The sequence below is a fragment of the Dermochelys coriacea genome, chromosome 12, assembly GCF_009764565.3.
Source record: "Dermochelys coriacea isolate rDerCor1 chromosome 12, rDerCor1.pri.v4, whole genome shotgun sequence".
NCBI classification, from domain to species: Eukaryota; Metazoa; Chordata; order Testudines; family Dermochelyidae; genus Dermochelys; species Dermochelys coriacea.
Window position 1 is genome coordinate 6,983,458 of NC_050079.1, and position 18,226 is coordinate 7,001,683.

The 18,226-nt window shown below is 57.2% G+C and overlaps 1 protein-coding gene across 2 annotated transcripts in view; it reads right to left on the reverse strand.

Moving 5' to 3' along the window:
* Window positions 1-2,754: 2,754 nt before the first annotated feature.
* The window catches only part of CLEC18C (C-type lectin domain family 18 member C), a 36,460-nt gene continuing 20,988 nt past the window's right edge, over window positions 2,755-18,226 (reverse strand). The window contains exons 6-12 of one of the 2 annotated variants that reach the window (XM_038368931.2): window positions 17,998-18,105; window positions 14,556-14,648; window positions 12,661-12,767; window positions 10,644-10,773; window positions 9,109-9,205; window positions 6,258-6,349; window positions 2,755-4,216 (exon numbers count right to left, since the gene is read on the reverse strand). In XM_038368931.2, coding sequence (XP_038224859.1) covers window positions 4,179-4,216; window positions 6,258-6,349; window positions 9,109-9,205; window positions 10,644-10,773; window positions 12,661-12,767; window positions 14,556-14,648; window positions 17,998-18,105 — 665 coding nt within the window. In that variant the 3' untranslated portion in view covers window positions 2,755-4,178. The remainder of the gene's footprint in view (window positions 4,217-6,257; window positions 6,350-9,108; window positions 9,206-10,643; window positions 10,774-12,660; window positions 12,768-14,555; window positions 14,649-17,997; window positions 18,106-18,226) is intronic. The other variant, XM_043495197.1, reaches the window with a different exon arrangement.

Sequence of the window (18,226 nt, forward strand, 5' to 3'; positions counted from 1 at the left end):
AGGTTAGACCCAGGAAGGTCAAAGCTGTGGAAGCTTCTGCCCTGGAGACAGTCTGCTCAGAGAGAGGAGGCTCCCCCAGAGTCCTGATTGGCTTTGTAGGGAGTAGTTCCAGAGCATCACCCCGGGGACTCCATGACAGGGCCCAAGGATCTGGGAATGCAGCGTGGCTGTGAACACTGGGGAGCAGAGGTGCTGGCCCTGAAGAGGGGAATGGGAAGAACGGTTGTACCTTTATATGGTTACTGTGGGTTTGTTGAGAATGGTTTTACTGCCCAGGTTTGGGGAGATTCCTGCACTGGTGCATGTGAATAGATTATACCCCAAGGTGGGCTTTATATCCGGCACTGTGGACAGCCTGGGTGGCTGCACTGGGCCTCATGAATCCTTCCATAGCACCGGGAGTGTCAGCCAGGGGTGCGGGGAGAGAGGAAGAAGGCAGGGAGGAATGTGGATCAGGTTCACGGGTGACCCTGCCCCAGCCACACCCCCTCGGCATCCTGTGGTGTTTGGAGAGCCCAGGCTGTGCCGTGGGCAGTTGGGAGGGGGCAGCCTACGGCAGCCTCTGATGCTCAGTGTAGAAGAAGGACAAACAAGCTGGGCTGTTTCCATGATCCGGTGGCCCAGCTTCTCCTCGGGCAGCAGCTCCCACCCCAAACTACCCATAGCTTGTCAGAGCAGCGGTGGGCATAACCTCCCTGGGGCATCCCCCCACCTTGGGGCGCTCTGGGTGTTGCCCCCAGGCCATCGGTATGTCGCGCTCACACCGTCAGCCACTCCCTGCCCCTCCAGCTCAGTCGTGACCCCAGCTGGGCGAGGCCATGTCCCTGCCTGGAGAATCACTTCAGTTCTCATCATGGGGGCCAGGGGAACTGACAGCAAGGGCTATGGGAGGTTGAAGGTTGGCCATGCCAGCCCTTGTTCTCAATCTCCAAGGGCAGGGAGGAGCCTCTCCTCCCCCAAGCGTTCCCCAGAGATCCAGCGCCTGGGCCCAGCACTGCCTAGCTCCCTGCCCAGATGATGCAGCTTCATGGAAATGACAGAGAATGAATTGGTTAACGTTTGTGCGGCGCGTTCTGAATGGGGAAGTGCTGGTGTTCGCACCGAGTCCTTGCAGAGATGCAGGGGGCAGCCTGGTGCAGGGGGGGCTGGCACCTGCTGGAAGGGAGAAGAGCTGAGGGGCAGCCGCTGGCAATGAAGAAGGGGAAGAGCAGTACGGAAATGGTTCCTAAGTACTGGAGTGGGGGGCAGGTTGGGACTCCAGAGGCTGTCAGAGCCAGCCTCACAACTCCAGCTGTGCAAATAACTGATTTTCCTCTTTGCTGGCTGTCCCAAAAACTGGGGGGAGGGGGACCCAAAATGGAAAGTTTGGGAGGAGCAGCAGTTGTTTCAGACCAAACAAAATGTTTCATTTATTTCATGAACCTTTTCAAAGATTTTTAATTTTTTGTAATAACATTGAAGGAAATTTCATCTAAAAATCATGTTGACGTGGGGGAAATGCTGTGATGTTTTGGCAATCTTTGCCAAGGGCTTGGGGATTTTCCCCTGACTGATTCAGCAAGTTCACTGGGTATTTGCCAAATAGTTCGGTTGGCCTGAAGCTGCATTTTTCAGAGGGGGAAAAAGTTTCAGATGAAAAAAATTTCCCCTGACTCTATCCACAACATCATCATATACATGACCACCCCCCCCGGGATCCTAGCCCCGGGCAGTGAGCCAGGCACTGGACTGGCCTAATGCTGATGTCACAGTTAGCTCCCTTCACAGGGCCTGTAGCAGATGTTCTAACCCAGGGCTGGTGGCTCTTCGGTGCTTAGTTAGGCTAGAGAACGGGCTAGAGGGTTTAGTTTGGGGTTTTTTAATTGAGCTTTCGGCCCTTTCCTGCTTAGAAATAGCAGGGTGACAGGGTTAGCTTGGCTGGAGGAGCTGCTGGCTGTCCCTGGGGATATGCAGTGTGTGTGGGGCATCTCTCCCAAAACAGCTTCTCCAAAACGTTCCCGAGGCAGTGAGTGCAGTGGCTGGTGGCAAACACCAGTGGTTTTAAATCCTTCAACCATGAGCTCCTGGGGCTGAGGCTGTCTCAGTTGTGTGTATGTACAGCACCTTGCACCATGGCCGGATCCTAGACACCCCCACCCAGTGCTAATAATTAAAACTCGTCTCTCCCTCCCTCCCTCGTTTACACTAGTTGCCAGTTTACACTAGTTGCCAGTTGCCCGCGAGTCTTCCTGGCCAGACAGGCTCTGAATTTCCAGTACAGAACCCAAGTAGAGCCCCTCCATCCCACAGCAGCAGAAAATGGCCCAAGCCCCCTTGCTTTCTTTTACTTTGCAGGGCACTAACAATCTCCCAGCTGGACTGTTGAGCTGAGGTCTGCTGCGCTCTGGAGCCCTCCCATTCATCGGGGAGGCCCAGTTCTTACCCAAATATTCCCTGGGGCCCTGGCCACACACAGCTCTTTGCAGAGCGGTTCCTTGCCCATCTAGGACAGACATGGTACAGGACAGCAGCTTAGGGGGAAGGAGAGTGGACTGGGATGGCAGGCAGGAGAGGGAGCCCTGTCCCAGAGTAGGATGCCAGTGGGAAGTAGTAGGAGAGATGACTGCAGCAGGGAGGAGGCGACAGGCTGAGGAGGGCCCTTGGGTTTTGCTTTCACCACTCCCCATTTTTCTCCTCCTTTTGCCCCATGCCCAGGAGGGTGGCTCCTAGCCACTCACCCAGGACAGCCCCGCAGCTGGAGAAAGGGACATGAGCAGCAGGAGGGACAGACAGCTTTATTAGAACAGCCCCAGGTCTCAAACTGAGGGAAGAGTTCGTGTCACTGTCCTAGACAGAGCCCCGGGCCGGAGCGCATGCTACACAGGGTGAAAGGGGGTAGAGATAGCTCAGTGGTTTGAGCATTGGCCTGCTAAACCCTGGGTTGTGAGTTCAATCCTTGAGGGGGCCATTTAGGGATCTGGGACAAAAATTGGGGATTGGTCCTGCTTTGAGCAGGGGTTGGACTAGATGACCTCCTGAGGTCCCTTCCAACCCTGACATTCTATGATTCTATAAAAGAACAGGCCTGAACACTAGGCCTACAGGCGCTCAGAGCCCTGCTCTGCTAGGTTCACGGGTTGTTCCCAGAGCTAGACAGCTTCTTTAGTGCTGAGCCGTGGTGGCACTGACTGGCACAGCAAAGGGGCATGGGGCCGAGAACGACGCATGCTGCACCTGCCTGCCTGGGGAAGGCTGCCTCCTACAGCCAAGCCGCAGCGGGACAGCCCTGGCTAGCAACTGGACATCGAGTCCTAGACTAGGCAGTCACATCTGCCTTCTTCGCAGGGCATGTCTCAGTTGTGATTCCTGGGGCCCCAGCACCCCCCTTGTACCCCGCAACCCTGGCCGAGCACCGCCAGCTCTAGGTGGGACAGTCACCCTCTTGCTGTGCACCACTCAGCTCCCCAGCCCATGCCTGCCAGCGTGGATGCAGAGTCCACTAAGCAGGCCCTATTCCGTGTCAGGGCCGCAGAGCTACAGACTGGGGTTAACCACTGGGTGGGCCCTGCTACCTCTGGCACAGCCGGGAGAAGCGAGGGGCTCCCCGCGCTGATGTGCCATCCCACCCTGGAGGAAGGGAGTGGGGACATGAAGCAGCTGCCCCTGCCCCAGCGGTCACATGTGAGGGAGGGGCTATTTTACAGGAGCTTGGGGCTGTTCCGTGGACAAGGGGCTAGGATGCACCCCAGAGACCCCCACCTCGCTTGACTGCGATGGCTGTGGTGGAGTCAGGCCCTGGGGCAGCTGTGCAGGTTGATCTGGCCCTGCCACCCCCTGGCTCCAGCCTGGAAGGGCAGCCTAGGAAGTGCTCTCTCCCTGCGTGCTCAGCAGGTCCTGGTACCACCTCTGGGCCCCAGCCCTCAGGGAGGGGTGTCAGCGTGGCTGGGATGGGCAGAGCGCCCGGGGGTCCTGTAGAGCAGTGCTACTCAAAGTGGCGGTCCGTGGACTAGTGTTGGTCTGCAAGCCATCGGCTGCCGATGGGAAATGGGAAAAAATTGCCGGTCCCCCCCATCAGATAGCTTGAGAAGCTCTGGGCTAGAGGACCTGGCAGAACAGTAGCAGCAGATCTTTCTCTCAAGCCATATGTGGGCTGGAGGTGATGCTGCCCCCACAACTCAGCAGCAGGAAGTTGTGCAGGCTCAGGGCTCTGGCTGCCACAGGGAGATGTGCTTCTGAGCTGCAAAGGATCACAGCCAGCATTAGTGCTATCCAGACAGGCTCGGGCACCACAGCCCACTGCCAGCCAGCCAGGCCCCATAGGGACAAAATCCCCAGAGCAATACAGGGTGATCCACCCCGGCAGGTCATAAGCACCAAAACACAGATCCTTACTAGGTGAGCCAGAGGGCTAACTCCATGAGCTAACTGCAATAGTAAGCTGTTATCCTTTATGTGCACTAGCCACTAGAGGAGGCACAATGCACACATTACCTCTAGATCGGGGATTCTCAAACTTCATTGCACCATGACTCCCGTCTGACAACAAAAATTACTCATGACCCCAGGATGGGGGACCGAAGCCTAAGCCTGCCCGAGCCCTGCCGTGTCATCTGTGTGTGTGGGGGGGGGGACAAAGCCAAAGCCCGAGCCCCACCACCGCAGGGGGAAGGGGGATATAGCGGGGTGGTCACCCACTCCTCCCTAAAAGGGCTTAAAACAGCGCTAGGAGAGGGCTGGGGCAGGGGAAAAGCTGGGCTGATTGGGGGAGCAGCCTCAGCTGGGGCCACGCCCCAGACAGACCCAGTGGGCCCTATAAAAGCCAGAGAAGCCAGGAGCTGAGAGGACTCTCCCTCTGGCTTGCTGAGGAAGAAGGGCCTGGTTGCTTGGAAGCTGAGAGAGTACCTGACATGGAGCAGGGCTTGGGGAAGGCCAGAGGAACTGGGGAGCTCTGGCCTGGAAACCCCCCAGGCTGCAGGCCTAGTGGAAGGCCAAATAGGTACTGGGGGCAGCCCAAGGGGTAGGCAGAGGCAGCAGGTCCAAACCCCTCTTGCCTGTGATGAGTGGCGCTTACACTGCAGTTGGCCTCAGGGAATGGGAACTAGGGGTCAAGAAGGGACTTGGGGCCCAGCGGCAAGCGGGACACTGGCCTGCAGAGGGCACTCTGGAGGCTGGAACACTAATTCCCTGGACGACCAGCAGGAGGTGCCGTAGGGGTGAGTCTCGCACTGCTACAGGGGAAAAGCCAAAACTCAAGGGCTGCAGCCCCAGGCAGGGGGTCTGTAACCTGCGCCCCGCTGCCCAGGCCTGAAGCCCTCAAGCTTCGGTCCTGGGGAGCGGGGCTCAGGCTTTGGCCCTGGGCCCCAGCAAGTCTAAGTCAGCCCTGGTGATCCCATTACAATGGGGTCCCGACTCACAGTTTGAGAACCTCTGCCCTAGATAAAATGGCAATTGGGCACTATGTAGCTAGCGCACACAGGGTATGTAATGGGGACAGACCGGGTAGGTGTGTGCCAGCCGGCACCCGGCCATGCTCGCCCTCCTGTGAACCAGCCTTAGACCTGGGCAACATGCATCAGTTCCCATGGCACAAGTCAGATTCAGAAAAGGGTTGTTTTAAAACTTTGAAATGAATTGTTGGTGAATAAGGTTTTGGGCAGAGAGGCCCGGTGCCAGCCCCAGTGGGCCTGTTAACCAGACTGGGCACAGGAAGGGCAACAGCCATGCAAACTACTTCCATGCTGCCTGACCACCATGCCTCACCCTTATCGTGCAGGGACCAACTTTAAGGGTAAGAGACGGCTCATTCTCTGCTGAGATCACTAACCAGAGTGTAGCCCTTGGTTACCCAGGCCTCGAATAGCTGGGGGCTGCAGGTCAGGGATGAGGGGCATCAGCAGATCTGTGTGGGCTGGGAGCCCAGGATAGGGCCTGCATGTTGGGATGGGGGGCATCGGCGGAGCTGTGTGTGGGGAGCCCACGGCTGGCATTGCACAGTCTGTGCTTTCAGGCGGAAGGGCATCGGCAGAGCGGTATGTGTGGGAAGCCCAGCACAGGAACAGCAGGGGCTATATGTTGGGACTGAGGGGCATCGGTGGAGCTGCAGGTCAGGGCTAAAGTGCACTAGGAGAGCTCGCGCAGCACCTGCCCACACTAGGCCTGGCACCCTAGCACTAGCCAGCAGCTGGCCCAATGCCTGCATGCCCCTCCCCACACAGAGCAGGCATGAGGACTTCCCAGGTCACAGGGCGAGCAGAGAGGAGTGAAGCTGTGCCACTCACCAAACTGGCAAATGTAGCGGTTTCGGGTCTTGCAGCGCTGGTCATTCCAGTTGAAGGCGGCTGACGCCTGAAGCTCAACGCAGTTCCCAAACCTGAGACACAGAGCAGTGAGTACAGTGGTACCAGGCCTGGGAGGGGAGCAGGTGGTGCAGGAGTCCCAAAGCAGAGAGCAGTCCCAGGGCCAGTAGGGGAGTGTGACGTAGTGGGGATTTCCTGTTATGTTGTATGTGAATCTTACTGTTTTGCATGAATGCTTTGTGTGCCTCAGTTTCCCTGTGTATTGCACCAATGTCTAGGTGGTGGGAATAGGGGTGTGTGACTTTTGTGGGGGTTTCTCCAGCTGCCTCCACGGATGCTATGGCCACCTCTTTGTAACCTGAGACCCAGGAGGGGGATGTGACCAGGTGACTCTTGGCCCTAGAAGTGAGACAAAGGCTGGAGGAGGAGCAACGGGCAGAGCAGGGGCCAGGTGGCTGGCTGACTCGGCTGGCTTGGGGAAAAGGGGGAGGACCAGAGCCCTGGCTCTGGGCTCCCCTCCTCCAAGATGGACTTAGCTGAAAGTCACTGATGTCTATAATAGCAAGCTCTGTTCTACACTGTGTTCCTGTCGACTAATAAACCTTCTGTTTTACCGGCTGGCTGAGAGTCCCGTCTGACTGCGGAGTTGGGGTGCAGGGCCCTCTGGCTTCCCCAGGAGCCCCACCTGTGCGGACTGGCTGTGGGAAGTGCACGGAGGGGCAGAGGATGCTGAATGCTCCGAGGTCAGACCCAGGAAGGTGGAAGCTGTGGAAGCTTCTGCCCTGGTGACAGTCTGCTCAGAGAGAGGAGGCTCCCCCAGAGTCCTGCCTGGCTTCCTATGGAGCAGTTCCAGAGCATTGCCCGGGGACTCCGTGACAACAGGCAGGGGTTGCAGGAGTCCCAGAGCAGAAGACAGAGGCCCAAGGCCCAGTAGGGGTGCACGTAATGCAGGAATCCCCGAGGAGAGGAGAGCAGTTCCTGACCCAGAACAGGAGTATGGGGTGCAGGAGTCCCAGAGCAAAGTGGAAAGCGTTCCCAGGCCCGGGAGGGGTGTATGGGGAGTAGGAGTCCCAGAGCAGAGGACAGCTATCCCAAGCCTGGGGGGGGTGCAAGAGCCTAGAGCAGAGAAGCACAGCCCAAGAAGGGTGCAGAGGCAGAGCAGAGCGGAGAGTGGTTCCAGGCCTGGGAGGGAAGTATGGGGTGCAGAAGTCCCAGCGGAGAACAGCTCCAAGCCTGGGAGGGGAGTACAGGGTGCAGGAGTCCCAGAGCAGAGAGAGCAGTCTCTGGCCTGGGAACAATTGATAAAGTCGGGTATTTTCTTACGAGTTTTGCATGAATACTGTGTGGGTCTGTTTTCCCATGTGCTGCTTGTTTAACACGGTGGTGGGAGAGGGGTGGTTGTTACAGAGGAGCAGGTGTGACCTTGCCTAGCAGCCAGAACCCTGGACAACTGCCTGGAGATGGGGGACCCTAGCAACTGGTGACGTGGAGATCAGGAGGCCCACCACAGCTTGGCAGTCAGCCAGTTCTGGCCAGTGGAAGGACAAAGGGCTGAGGAGAGAGGACCCGGTGACCTGACCAGCCAGTGGGAACAAAGGACGGAGGAGAGAGGGCCCCAGTGACGGGAGACAAAGGAGGGGGGAGGAGCTGTTGAGGGAGATGATATAGGATGATCAGCTGGAAGGAGAGGGCTGCTGGACTGGGGAGAGAGGGCAGCTGAGCCCACCTGGATGCAGGATAGACTTAGATGTACTGTGCAGAAGGAGGCCAGGCCTGAGGCCTGGAGAGTTTCCTGTGCTGGGTTCAGATGCTCCATAAACCCTCCTGTTTTACGCTGGCTGAGATTGGGGTTGCATTATTCCCTCTGGGTGTGAAGGCCCTGGGGGTCCACAGTGAGTGCACTCTCTGAGGAGGTGCGCAGCGAGAGACAGGCGTGCTGAAGGCTCAGAGAGGTGAGGTTCCAGGAGACGGTTAACCCCCAAGAGAGACTGGACCCCTGAGAAGGGCTGTCGCACTGAAGCGGGTTCCTCCCAGGGAACATAGGAAGCCAAGAGAGAGCATGAGTCCTGTGAGTCTGTTATAGGGGTGCATGGGGTACAGGAGATGTGAGTTTTGAGGTAGGGGAACAGCCCTGGGCTGGAGGGCCTCACAACCAGGTTATGTCTACGTCTTGCAGATTCTTTCTGCATCACTTCTCCACAGCCCTTCCTTGACATTGCCAGTGCAACCTGCTATCCACGCTCGCACCATCTTTCGTCTGGATCACTGCGACCTCCTTTCTCTGGCTCTGACCAATGCAATCTTCCCTATTCAGATCCATTCCCAATGTGCTACAAAGATCCTTCTCCTAGCCCGGCGCTTAGCCCCTATCATCACGTCCCTCCCCTAGCTCCCCCTTCTCAAGCACATCCAATGTCAACTGCTTGTCTTCACTCTCAGGGCCCCTCCCGGCCTGGCCCCTCCCGCCCTGTCCTCTCTCATTTGCTGTAGAGCTGTCCATGCCTGCCTCTGATCAGACCGTGACACCAGCCTCCATTGCCCACCCGTGACAAACAAGCCCCTTTGTGCTTTCCCCAGGCTGCCCTGCCCCCTTGGGATGAGCTCCCTATACAAAGATGGTAAATCTGGGGGCAGGGACCAGCTGTTTGTTCTGTGTTCATACAGTACTTGGCACACTGGGGTCTTGGGCAATGACTGGCGCTTCTAGGTGCTCCTGCACTACAGCTAATCAATACTGACGGGTGCCACTGGTAGGCTCTGTGGTCTTTGGGCCTCGGGACCAAGCAGGAGTGGCATAACCAAGGGTCTCCATGCCACTGCCCTTGTCACTTACCGCTGGCTGTCTGGCTGGCCGAACGCGAAGCTGGTGAAGGAGCACTGGGCGCCTGTGTCCCAGCGGAACAAATCCTTGGACGTTTTATAGGTCAGACCTAAATGAGAGAGCATGGGTGATGTTCTGGGGCTCCAGTCCACATGGGCACAGCGGATGCCGCACACCACCACAGCGCTGGGTCTGAGTCTCATCACACAGGTCCTCATTGGCTGCATCTCTGCCAAGGAGCAGGGCTGGCCTTCCATGTGAGTCAGTGGCCACAGCAACTGCTGGGCCATAAACAGCAAGGGATCTGGGCCCCTGCTGCTGAGCTGTGTGTCATGAGCCTCATGCTGCTAGCAGCCATTCTCCATTAGCTCAGGTGACTTTGGAGCAGTGGGATCAGTTCTTTCCCTGTTGCCATCAGCAAGTTAAGATTGTATCACACGCCCAGTTCTGAACTTGCCCGCATTGCGAAGCTGCACGTGGGCTCCCCTGACTCAAACAGCTTGGGCCGCACGCTCAATGCCTCTTAGCGAGCGAAACACCTCGCTGTACATGGCAGCCTCTGAGCTAGGTACCAATGCCCTGTGTCCAGCCCCTAGAGAGATGGGGCCCATCCCCCCCATCTCGAGCCCCGACACAGTCCCGTTCCCTCACGCTCAGATGACTTTGCACTGTGAATGCCCCATAGGCCAGCCCCCACAGAGGGCACATTGTGGCAGCTGTAACTGGGTGGGCGTTCCCAGCCTCCCACCTGAGCCAAATTCCTGCAGCTGTCCCTGCTGCTCACACACCCTTTCCAATCCACCACCCCACTTCCCACTGAGTCACCATCTCCCTAGGCAGTCTGCGAGTAACTTCGACCCAGTCCCAAACAGCGAGGCAGCATAGTCTGGCCAGTGACTACAGGCTGAGGTGTCAAGATGTCCTGAGTTCTAATCCCAACTCCCGGTGTGACCCTTGGCAAGTCATGGCCCCGTTGTGCCTTGGTTTCCCCAATTGTGAAACACAGATACCTCCCTCCTGGGGGGATGGGGAGGGTTAAAGCTCTGCAAAAGAACTAAGTATTATCAGAACAGCAGCACTTCCATTAGCAGCCTGAGGAAGAACATTACTCTGCAGTACCCCGTGAGCAGCCCTGCACCTAGGAAACAACAGCAACCGAGTTCATTAATTAGCTCCTGTCTGCAGAGTACTTTGAAGATGACAAGCTCTATGGAAATGCCAGGACTGTGATCCTGAAAGCAGGGCTGAATTTTACTGTAACCTAGGTGCTGCTCTACAATCGGAGTGAGGACTTTTCAAAGCTGGAATGATGGGACCCCAGCACAGATCTCTGCGCCTGCCTCGCAACCCTGGGGCTGGCTGGGGAGTGCCAGGAGGACCTTACACTCTCTGCCGGCAGCACTAGGACAGACTGCATCGTCCTCCGGCTGGGACCCAGCCTGCAAGGTCTCTAGAGCCACGATCGCCTCCTCCTTGCCTCTGGAAAGTCCTGTACTGAGCCCTGGGGCTCCAGCTGTCCTTTGGCAGCAAAAACTGCAGTCACTCACCGATCCAGAAGTTCCGGGTCTCGAAATCCGGCTCTGTCACCTCATTGGTGGGTTCCAAATGCCCCAGGTAAAAGGCCAGAATATCCTGCACTTTCTGATTTGTGATCTGGGCCAGCATGGCTCCTTTCTCCTGCGGGGGATCAGAGCCAGACAGCCCAAATCAAGAAATCCAGCCAGCCAGCACAACAGGCTAACCCTTCCTTTCATCCACAATTTAATCCCTGCAACCCAGACGGGCCAGTCCCCCATCTGAGCACTTTCCCCATCCCCACCAAGATGTATCCTGAATCCATTCCAGGCAGGCAGAGGAGTCCAGTTCCCTGGCATCTTCTCTTCCACAGGGAACAAAGGGACTGAAAGCTCCCACCAGCTGCATGGGCATGAAAACGATGGGGCCCGTGTGACCCATGGGAGCCCAGAGCCTTTGTTCTTATGGAACGGACACTCGACTGAGTGACGCTTGCTATTCCAGTTGATCATCACCCTTGTGGGCAGATTAACTGCCCGGGGCTCCGAGCCAGTGCAGTCAGTCTGTCGCCTGCATCAGGTGCGCACGAATCGCTCTGGACATTGGCCTCAGGGATCAAAGCCAGGACCCAGCCTGCAAACGGAGAGGAAATTTCCAGCCACATACGAGGTGGCTTTCGGCTTCCAATGCTGTGGCAGGAGCTGGCCTGGGCTGTTTGCTCCCAAACCCCTGCCATGGAAGAGGGCTCAGGCTGCGACACATGGCATCCAAACAGGACTAGATGCTCCCCCTGGGGTGACTCGGGAGTGGAATGGCCCGCGGGGGCAAGGGCCTGAGGGGCGGGAAAGGGCTGGCATGTTGCGTCTTGCTGTGTGCTGCACCTGGCCGCCCTCACAGATCTTCTTTCCTACAGCCTGTCCCCTTGGTTTGCCAGGGTCGATGATCAGCTCTGAAATGCCAGGGGGCTCGTGACACCCAGACCTGCCTCCGGGGTGTGCTGTCCCCCCCACAGAAAGCCATTAACAAGCCAGCTCAAGGGGGGCTCTTTTAGCTACAGTGCAGAGGCTGTTTGAGCCAGAGGCCCCCGGTTCAAGCCCACGGGACTAGCACCAGGGTCTACAGAACCTGGGCCGGCTGCCACTCCCACACCAGTGGCAGGCCAGCCTGAGCCCAGTCCCAGAGCACTGCCGAGAGTAGGCACTGCAGGAAGTACCACCCAAGTGAGAGCACCCTGCAGCCTCTGATTGGCCCATGTGCACTGTGTAACCCGGGAGCGTGCCCCACAGGCCATCTGGCCTGCTGTGACTCCAGACCCCATCTCATTGCCTGCTCTCCAGTCTCTGACCCAGCTTCGCTCCGACCCTCGCTCTTACTGACCTTGGTGATTACTCCGATCCCTGCTTGCTGACTAGCGCCTTGTGACTGTCCTTAGCGTGTGGACACAGCCCAGCTGTGACCAGCAGGCCACACTGCCTGCACCCCAGTCTCTTTCATCCGCCCCGGAGCATCATGTAACATTTGCTCACAATTCGGCACTTCAGAAACCACAGTTTGTATCGTGCTCACCACGTGCTCGGCCCGTGCCATGCAGTGGTTCCGAGGAGCCGCTGGAGACCACCCGGGGTCCCAAGTGAATCCAGATCCCTGCGTTCCTTATAAAACGTGGGGCCTTGGGGACTGAAGAGACCCCAGGGCTGGTGGGAAAGAGGGAAACCCCCTCCCCAGAGGGTTTTAGCACACGCTCCAGTGCAGGGCAAGTGAATCCCAGCCTGGATTTCATTCCCCTGTCCCCAGACTGAAATATTATTAAATGTGGCTTCCTAAGCAATACACTGGCTCTGTGTGCATAAGTGAGTGAGGCTGCCCTCTACTGGACGCCCCACAGAAAAGGTAAGAGACCTACTCTCCTAGCAGCTCAGGAGCTCTCCTTTAGTTCAAGCAGTTACAGCCTGTGTTTTGGGACTGGAAAGAGTAGGGTCTAGCCCTGGTTTCTGGCTCTCTCTGTGAACTGGGTCTGTTGACTGCAGCACAAGGGCTGATGGGGGTTACCTGGCATTTTATTTTGGCTTCATAATACGTGTCTGCCTCAGAGGAAATCATGAAGCAGTCCCCGTCTATCCTCAGGTCGCAGGTGTGGAAAGGGAACTGAACCTTCGCTGTGAGAGGAGAGAGAGGGAAGGATCAGTCCCTGCTTTAGCCCCAGGGACTCTCTGCCTGCAGGAGAGGAAGCAGAGCCCTCTACACGCACGAGTCCAGTCACTCACCAGGCAGCCTATCACCTGTAACTAGGGTTGCCAACCCTCCAGGACTGGCCTGCAGTCCCCAGGAATTACAGATGAATCTTTAATGAAAGATGAAACCTACAGGAACATGTCCAACCAAAACTGGCCACCCTCCCTGTAACTCTCCTCAGCCCAGCAACCCAGGGGTGCAGGAAATGGAACCTGAAGGATTAAGATCATGCACTGCTTTGCTCTCCCCCCAGGGTGTCACTGTTACACCAGGCATTACTCCGGCTCAGCAGCCTTTGAGCCTCAGGCAGGTCAGCAACTCTTAAAGGAGCCCACACTGGCATTCACACGTTTGGGGGAAGTTTGTTTGGACGCCCCATAAGTGTGGCACCATTCAGTCCCTCCCCTTGGGCAGCCAGGGGGGTTCATTTAACAGCAGCACGTATCCCCTGGACTATTTTGTTCAGTTCTGCCCTCATCCCCAGTGCACAGAGGCCTGGGGTTTCCACAGGGCACTGCCCCAGTCTCGCTGGTTCCAAACATGCATTGAATGGCATCAAGATCTTCCGCCTCTGACCCAGCCAGTGATGGGCCAACTAGCCTGAGCAGATCCAGCCACAGCTGGAAAGCATCACATCTGCAACTTGGTCTCATTTCTAGCCAGTAGCTGGGACCGGGAAGGAGGCAGGAGGCGACACTGAGCAGCCGTCTCCAGAACTGGGAGGGATGGGTAGAAGAGCAACAGATTACAACCAACCAGCCCACCTTGTCATTTACACCTTTGCAAAGTGAGGGGCGAACCGGGCAAACCCCTGCCCCCAAGGGCATTTAACACTCACCCATGCAGCCATGCAAACTGGGACACAAGGTGCTGACCAGGGTGATCGGGCCCCAGGAGGGGCCCAAGCCTGGCAGTGCATTGATGCCAACAAGACAAGAGCAGCAAGGGCCCCTCCCTGGAGTAATTCTGTGCTCACCTGGCCACGCACTGGAGAGCACATGGCAATCCTGGGCTACGCCTCCCCACCAGCACCAGTGGGCTCCAACCAGGCCTTCCCCATTCTAGGGTCTGTTATCCTCGTAACCCTAGCCACGTAGGGAACCCATTGGAACCTCTCTCGCCTGGGCTGGGGGACTTCTGCCAGGATCCATGTCTGGCCCTGGCAGCTCTTGGGGCAGGGGCTGATTATAAACAGCAGCTGAAAATGAGTTTGAATTTGGGGGCAAAACAATGGCTAAAGCTGTATTTACCCGAAGTTGAATCTTGGCAGGCCCCCCACACCCTGCCAGCCCCGGACTCTGCCCAGCAGCCAGACAAAGGGTGCAATGGACTGTGGTGCCCCTTACTCAGGCTAGGATTAAAGAAGTATAAAGAACCACGCAGGGGCACAACTGATGCCACGACAAAGCTGCCTGGAGTCCCGGGCCCCTGGAGAGCTTGGGAGTCCCAGCAAAGGAGCTGAATGCTGAAAGCAGAGGCTGGGCTGAACTGCAGCCTCCCTTAGTGACCAGCTTGTGAAACAGGGTCAGCAACCACCTCTGAGGCCCCATGAGCGGCCTGTGCCCAGCTGGAAATGGCCTCTGAGCGCAGCCTGGGAGGAGAGGAGCCAAGCTGGCTTCCTGTGCCTGTTGGCAGGAAGTGTGGGGCTGCAGCTGTCCCTTTCCGGAGGCCATAGGGGGGAACCATCCACCCCCTGCAGAAGCTGAACTCACTGCCGCACTCTGCTCCGCCATAGCCGATGTCACAGAGGCAGGAACATTCCTCCGCCCTGAACCTCCCGTGGAGACACTGGATGCTGCACTTCACTGCAAGAAATCCAGGCAGTTAGTCTGCATCCTGGCCTGGCGCTGGCTCCCCAGTCCCTGCCAGCTTCCCAGTGGAGCCAACACAAGCTCTTAAACACCTCGGCAAGTACCACAGACACATAACTGCAGGGCTCCGCAATGCAGACAGGTGCATTATACTGACACCGCATGGGACATACACCCTGAAGGGGTCATGTCCGTGTACACATCCTGCATGGGTCACGCACGTCTGCACACATACACACACACACATTGTATGGGACACACAAGCACACTCTGCATGGTGGGAGGGACGGATAAACACACCTTCTGCATGGGTTACATGCGCACACACATTTCATGGGACACACACACACTGCATGAGCCATGTGCACATTCATACATACATACACACATGCGCCCTGCATGGGCCATGCACACACACACACACTGCAAGGGGGCACTCACACATACACACACACTGCAAGGGGGACACACGCAAACACACTGCAAGGGACACGTACACACACACTGCATGGGCCATGCACACACACAGCACTATGGAGGCAGTGGTGGCCACTCCATAGTCAAGGCTGAGCCTGGACTTCCATCCCAAGCCATATTTCCGTCCTTTGTGCCCACCGTGGATGGAAGCTGAGCCGATAGGTTTGCACACTGGGAAGCTTCAAACAGGGCCTGGGTGGGATTTTCTCTGGGAATTTGGGAGCTGCTGGGATCTAGGCGTGTATTTGCTGTGCATTCCTATGTTCCAGTGCAAATGCTATATTAGCCCTCATGTGGCCAGTGATGATGGCTCCCTGGGACCCAGCCCTCATGCTCAGATGCAGCCACTGGCATGGTGCGGTGTCACATTCCGAGCCATTCCAGGGGAGGGTTATTTAGGACTTGTCACCCACGTGCCGGGAGCCGCAGAGGGTAGATCTACACTGCAAGACAAGACCCAGAGCCACGAGTCCCAAGCCTGGGTCAACTGACTCAGGTTTGTGGGGCTCAGGCTGAAGGGCTAATAGCAGTATAGACGTGAGATGAAATTGGGGATTTTTGTAATGTTTTAGATGAATAGTGTGTGCGCACCTCCGTTTCCCTGTGTGCTGCATGTTTAGTGAGGTGGTGGGAGAGGGGTTGTTGTTACAGGGGACCAGGTGTGACCTCGTCTAGCAACTGGGACCCCTGGGCAACGGTCTGGAGATGGGGTACCCTAGCAACTGGTGACCTGGTGACCAAGAGATTCAGCCCATCTTGGGCCATAGGAGGACAAAGGGCTGAGGAGAGAGGACCCTTGTGTCCTGTTTACCTGGGACGGGAGACAAAGGAGGGGGGAGGAGCTGTTGGGGGAGATGATATTGGATGATCCGCTGGAAGGAGAGGGCTGCTGGACTGGGGAGAGAGAGCAGCTGAGCCCACTTGGATGCAGGGGAGACTTAAAGAAAAGGAGGACTTGTGGCACCTTAGAGACTAACAAATTTATTTGAGCATAAGCTTTCGTGAGTTACAGCTATATACTGTGCAGAATGAGGCCAAGCCAGAGGCCCTGAGAGTTTCCTGTGCTGGATTCAGAAGCTCAATAAACCCTCCTATTTTATGCTGGCTGAGAGTCGCTCCAGTCTAGAGATTGGGATTGAATTATTCCCTCTGGGTGTGGAGGCTCCAGGGGTCCAGAGTGAGTGGACTCCCTGAGGGAGCCCACAGCGAGAGACAGGTGTGCTGAGGGCTCAGAGAGGTACGGTTTCAGGAGAGGGAGGGGCCTATGGCTTAACCCCTGAGAAGGGCAGTCGCAGTGAAGCGGGTTCCTCCCAGGGACTGTACAGAGCCGAGAGACAGCACGAGTCCTGGGAGTCTGTGACAGGACGTGCCTGGCTGGACTGGAGCCTGGACTCACTTGGGGAGGATCTTGGAGCCTGGGCTCCAACCTGCATGGGGACAGCTACACTGCTGTTTTATCCCCCGCAGCCCAATCAGCTGACCCAGGCTTTGAGACTTGCTGCCGTGGGGTTTGTACTGCGGCAGGGACGTACCCAGAGAGCAGGAAGGGACTGGCCAGATAAGCCAGTTCCACAATTCCTGGGACGCCTTGGGCCTGATTGCTACTGCTCTCAAGGCTCCCTGCAGAAATCCTCAGGATGAGAAAACCTGGGCAATGTCCCAGGGTGACTGGCCCCTTTAAGAGGGAGCTGGTAAACCTGTGACTGGCCAGCTGCCTCCCAGTTGGGCTAGAGAGAAGAGGCCATAGCAAGGAGAAACTGAGGCAGCTGGTTGTCCGGGAAGGACAGGGGGCAGAAGCAGCAGAGAGATGCCGGAGGGAGGAAGCAGCAGGAGATCAGTAGCTGCGCGCTGCTGGCGATGAGAGCTGGGAAGGCCAGTGAGGTCTGGCTTGAGCTGGGAGCCTGGCCCAGTTGCAGGAAAGCTTGTGCAGTGGCCCCTATGAACAAGTGGAGGCTCCAGCTTGGTGAGGGTAAGCCGGATCCAGAAGCCAGGGGCTGCCTCTGCAGAAGGGTGCCCAGGAGCAGGGAGGGAGACTGGGCAGTAGGGTGCTCCAGGGAGCCTCTCCCAGGAACACTGACTTGGGGCTGGAGGAGAGACGTGGGGCTTGGGTGGGGCCCTGGAATGGGAGCTAAGGAACTGGGGCAGGGGGCTTGTGACTGTTGGGTGGGTGACCTTGGACAGCAACCCCTGAATGGGAGTGAAGGCTGCTGCATGGTAACCCTGGTCAGCACTGGGGTTGGGGAGGGCCTGTCTGTACCACGAGGGATCTGTGGACTGGCTCTGTATATGAATTAAAGGGGCTCAGTTTGCTGCTGAGAGACACAATATTTCTTTGCATGGCTGGATGAAGGGGAAACTGAGGCAGGCCCCTCCGCCATGCTGCAGCTTGTTGCTGCAGGGTGCTCAAGAGGCCACCTGACACAAGGGGAAGAGGCGAGACTGTAGCGGGTTCTTGGGCTGGCAAAGGATGAGGAGGCTAATAGGGCTTTTGGGTACAGGGGAGTGGGGCAGGAGTGTCTCCCTTCACCACATCAGGCTCTTCTGCTGGCCCCACGCAGAGGTTCCCTGCCCCATTCTCCCTGCAACATGGAAATAAGCCCTACAAGGATGTTGTTGCAGTTCTCAAGGCAAAGCCAATGTTAGCTACCCCCTGATACTTCTCAGGGGATGGTAAACTTAGAAGAAAGAAAACCAGTGGGAAGGAGCGAACTGAACAGATAGGGCAGGCAAAAGCCCCACAGCACTCCACATACAAGACCGTAATGCAACACAACAACCATGCAATGCAGGCGTCTCACCTTGCGTGCCGATGGCAAGAGGCATCCCTGTGCACCCTGCACACACCCATGCCAGCCAGCTGTCTCACCTTGGCAGTACCGGCCTGTATACCCGGGCAGGCAGTCACAGTGGCAGCTGCTCATGTTCAACCGCCCATCATTCCTGCAGCTCATCCGACAGGGGTTCCTGGGGACCTCTGATCAAACAAAAGACACAAGGCGGCTATAAGATGGCAGGTACCCAGGTGTGCCAGCCAGTGCTCAGGGCCCCACTGTGCCAGCAGGGCAGGGTGACTAGCATAATCTAAGTTAAGTGAA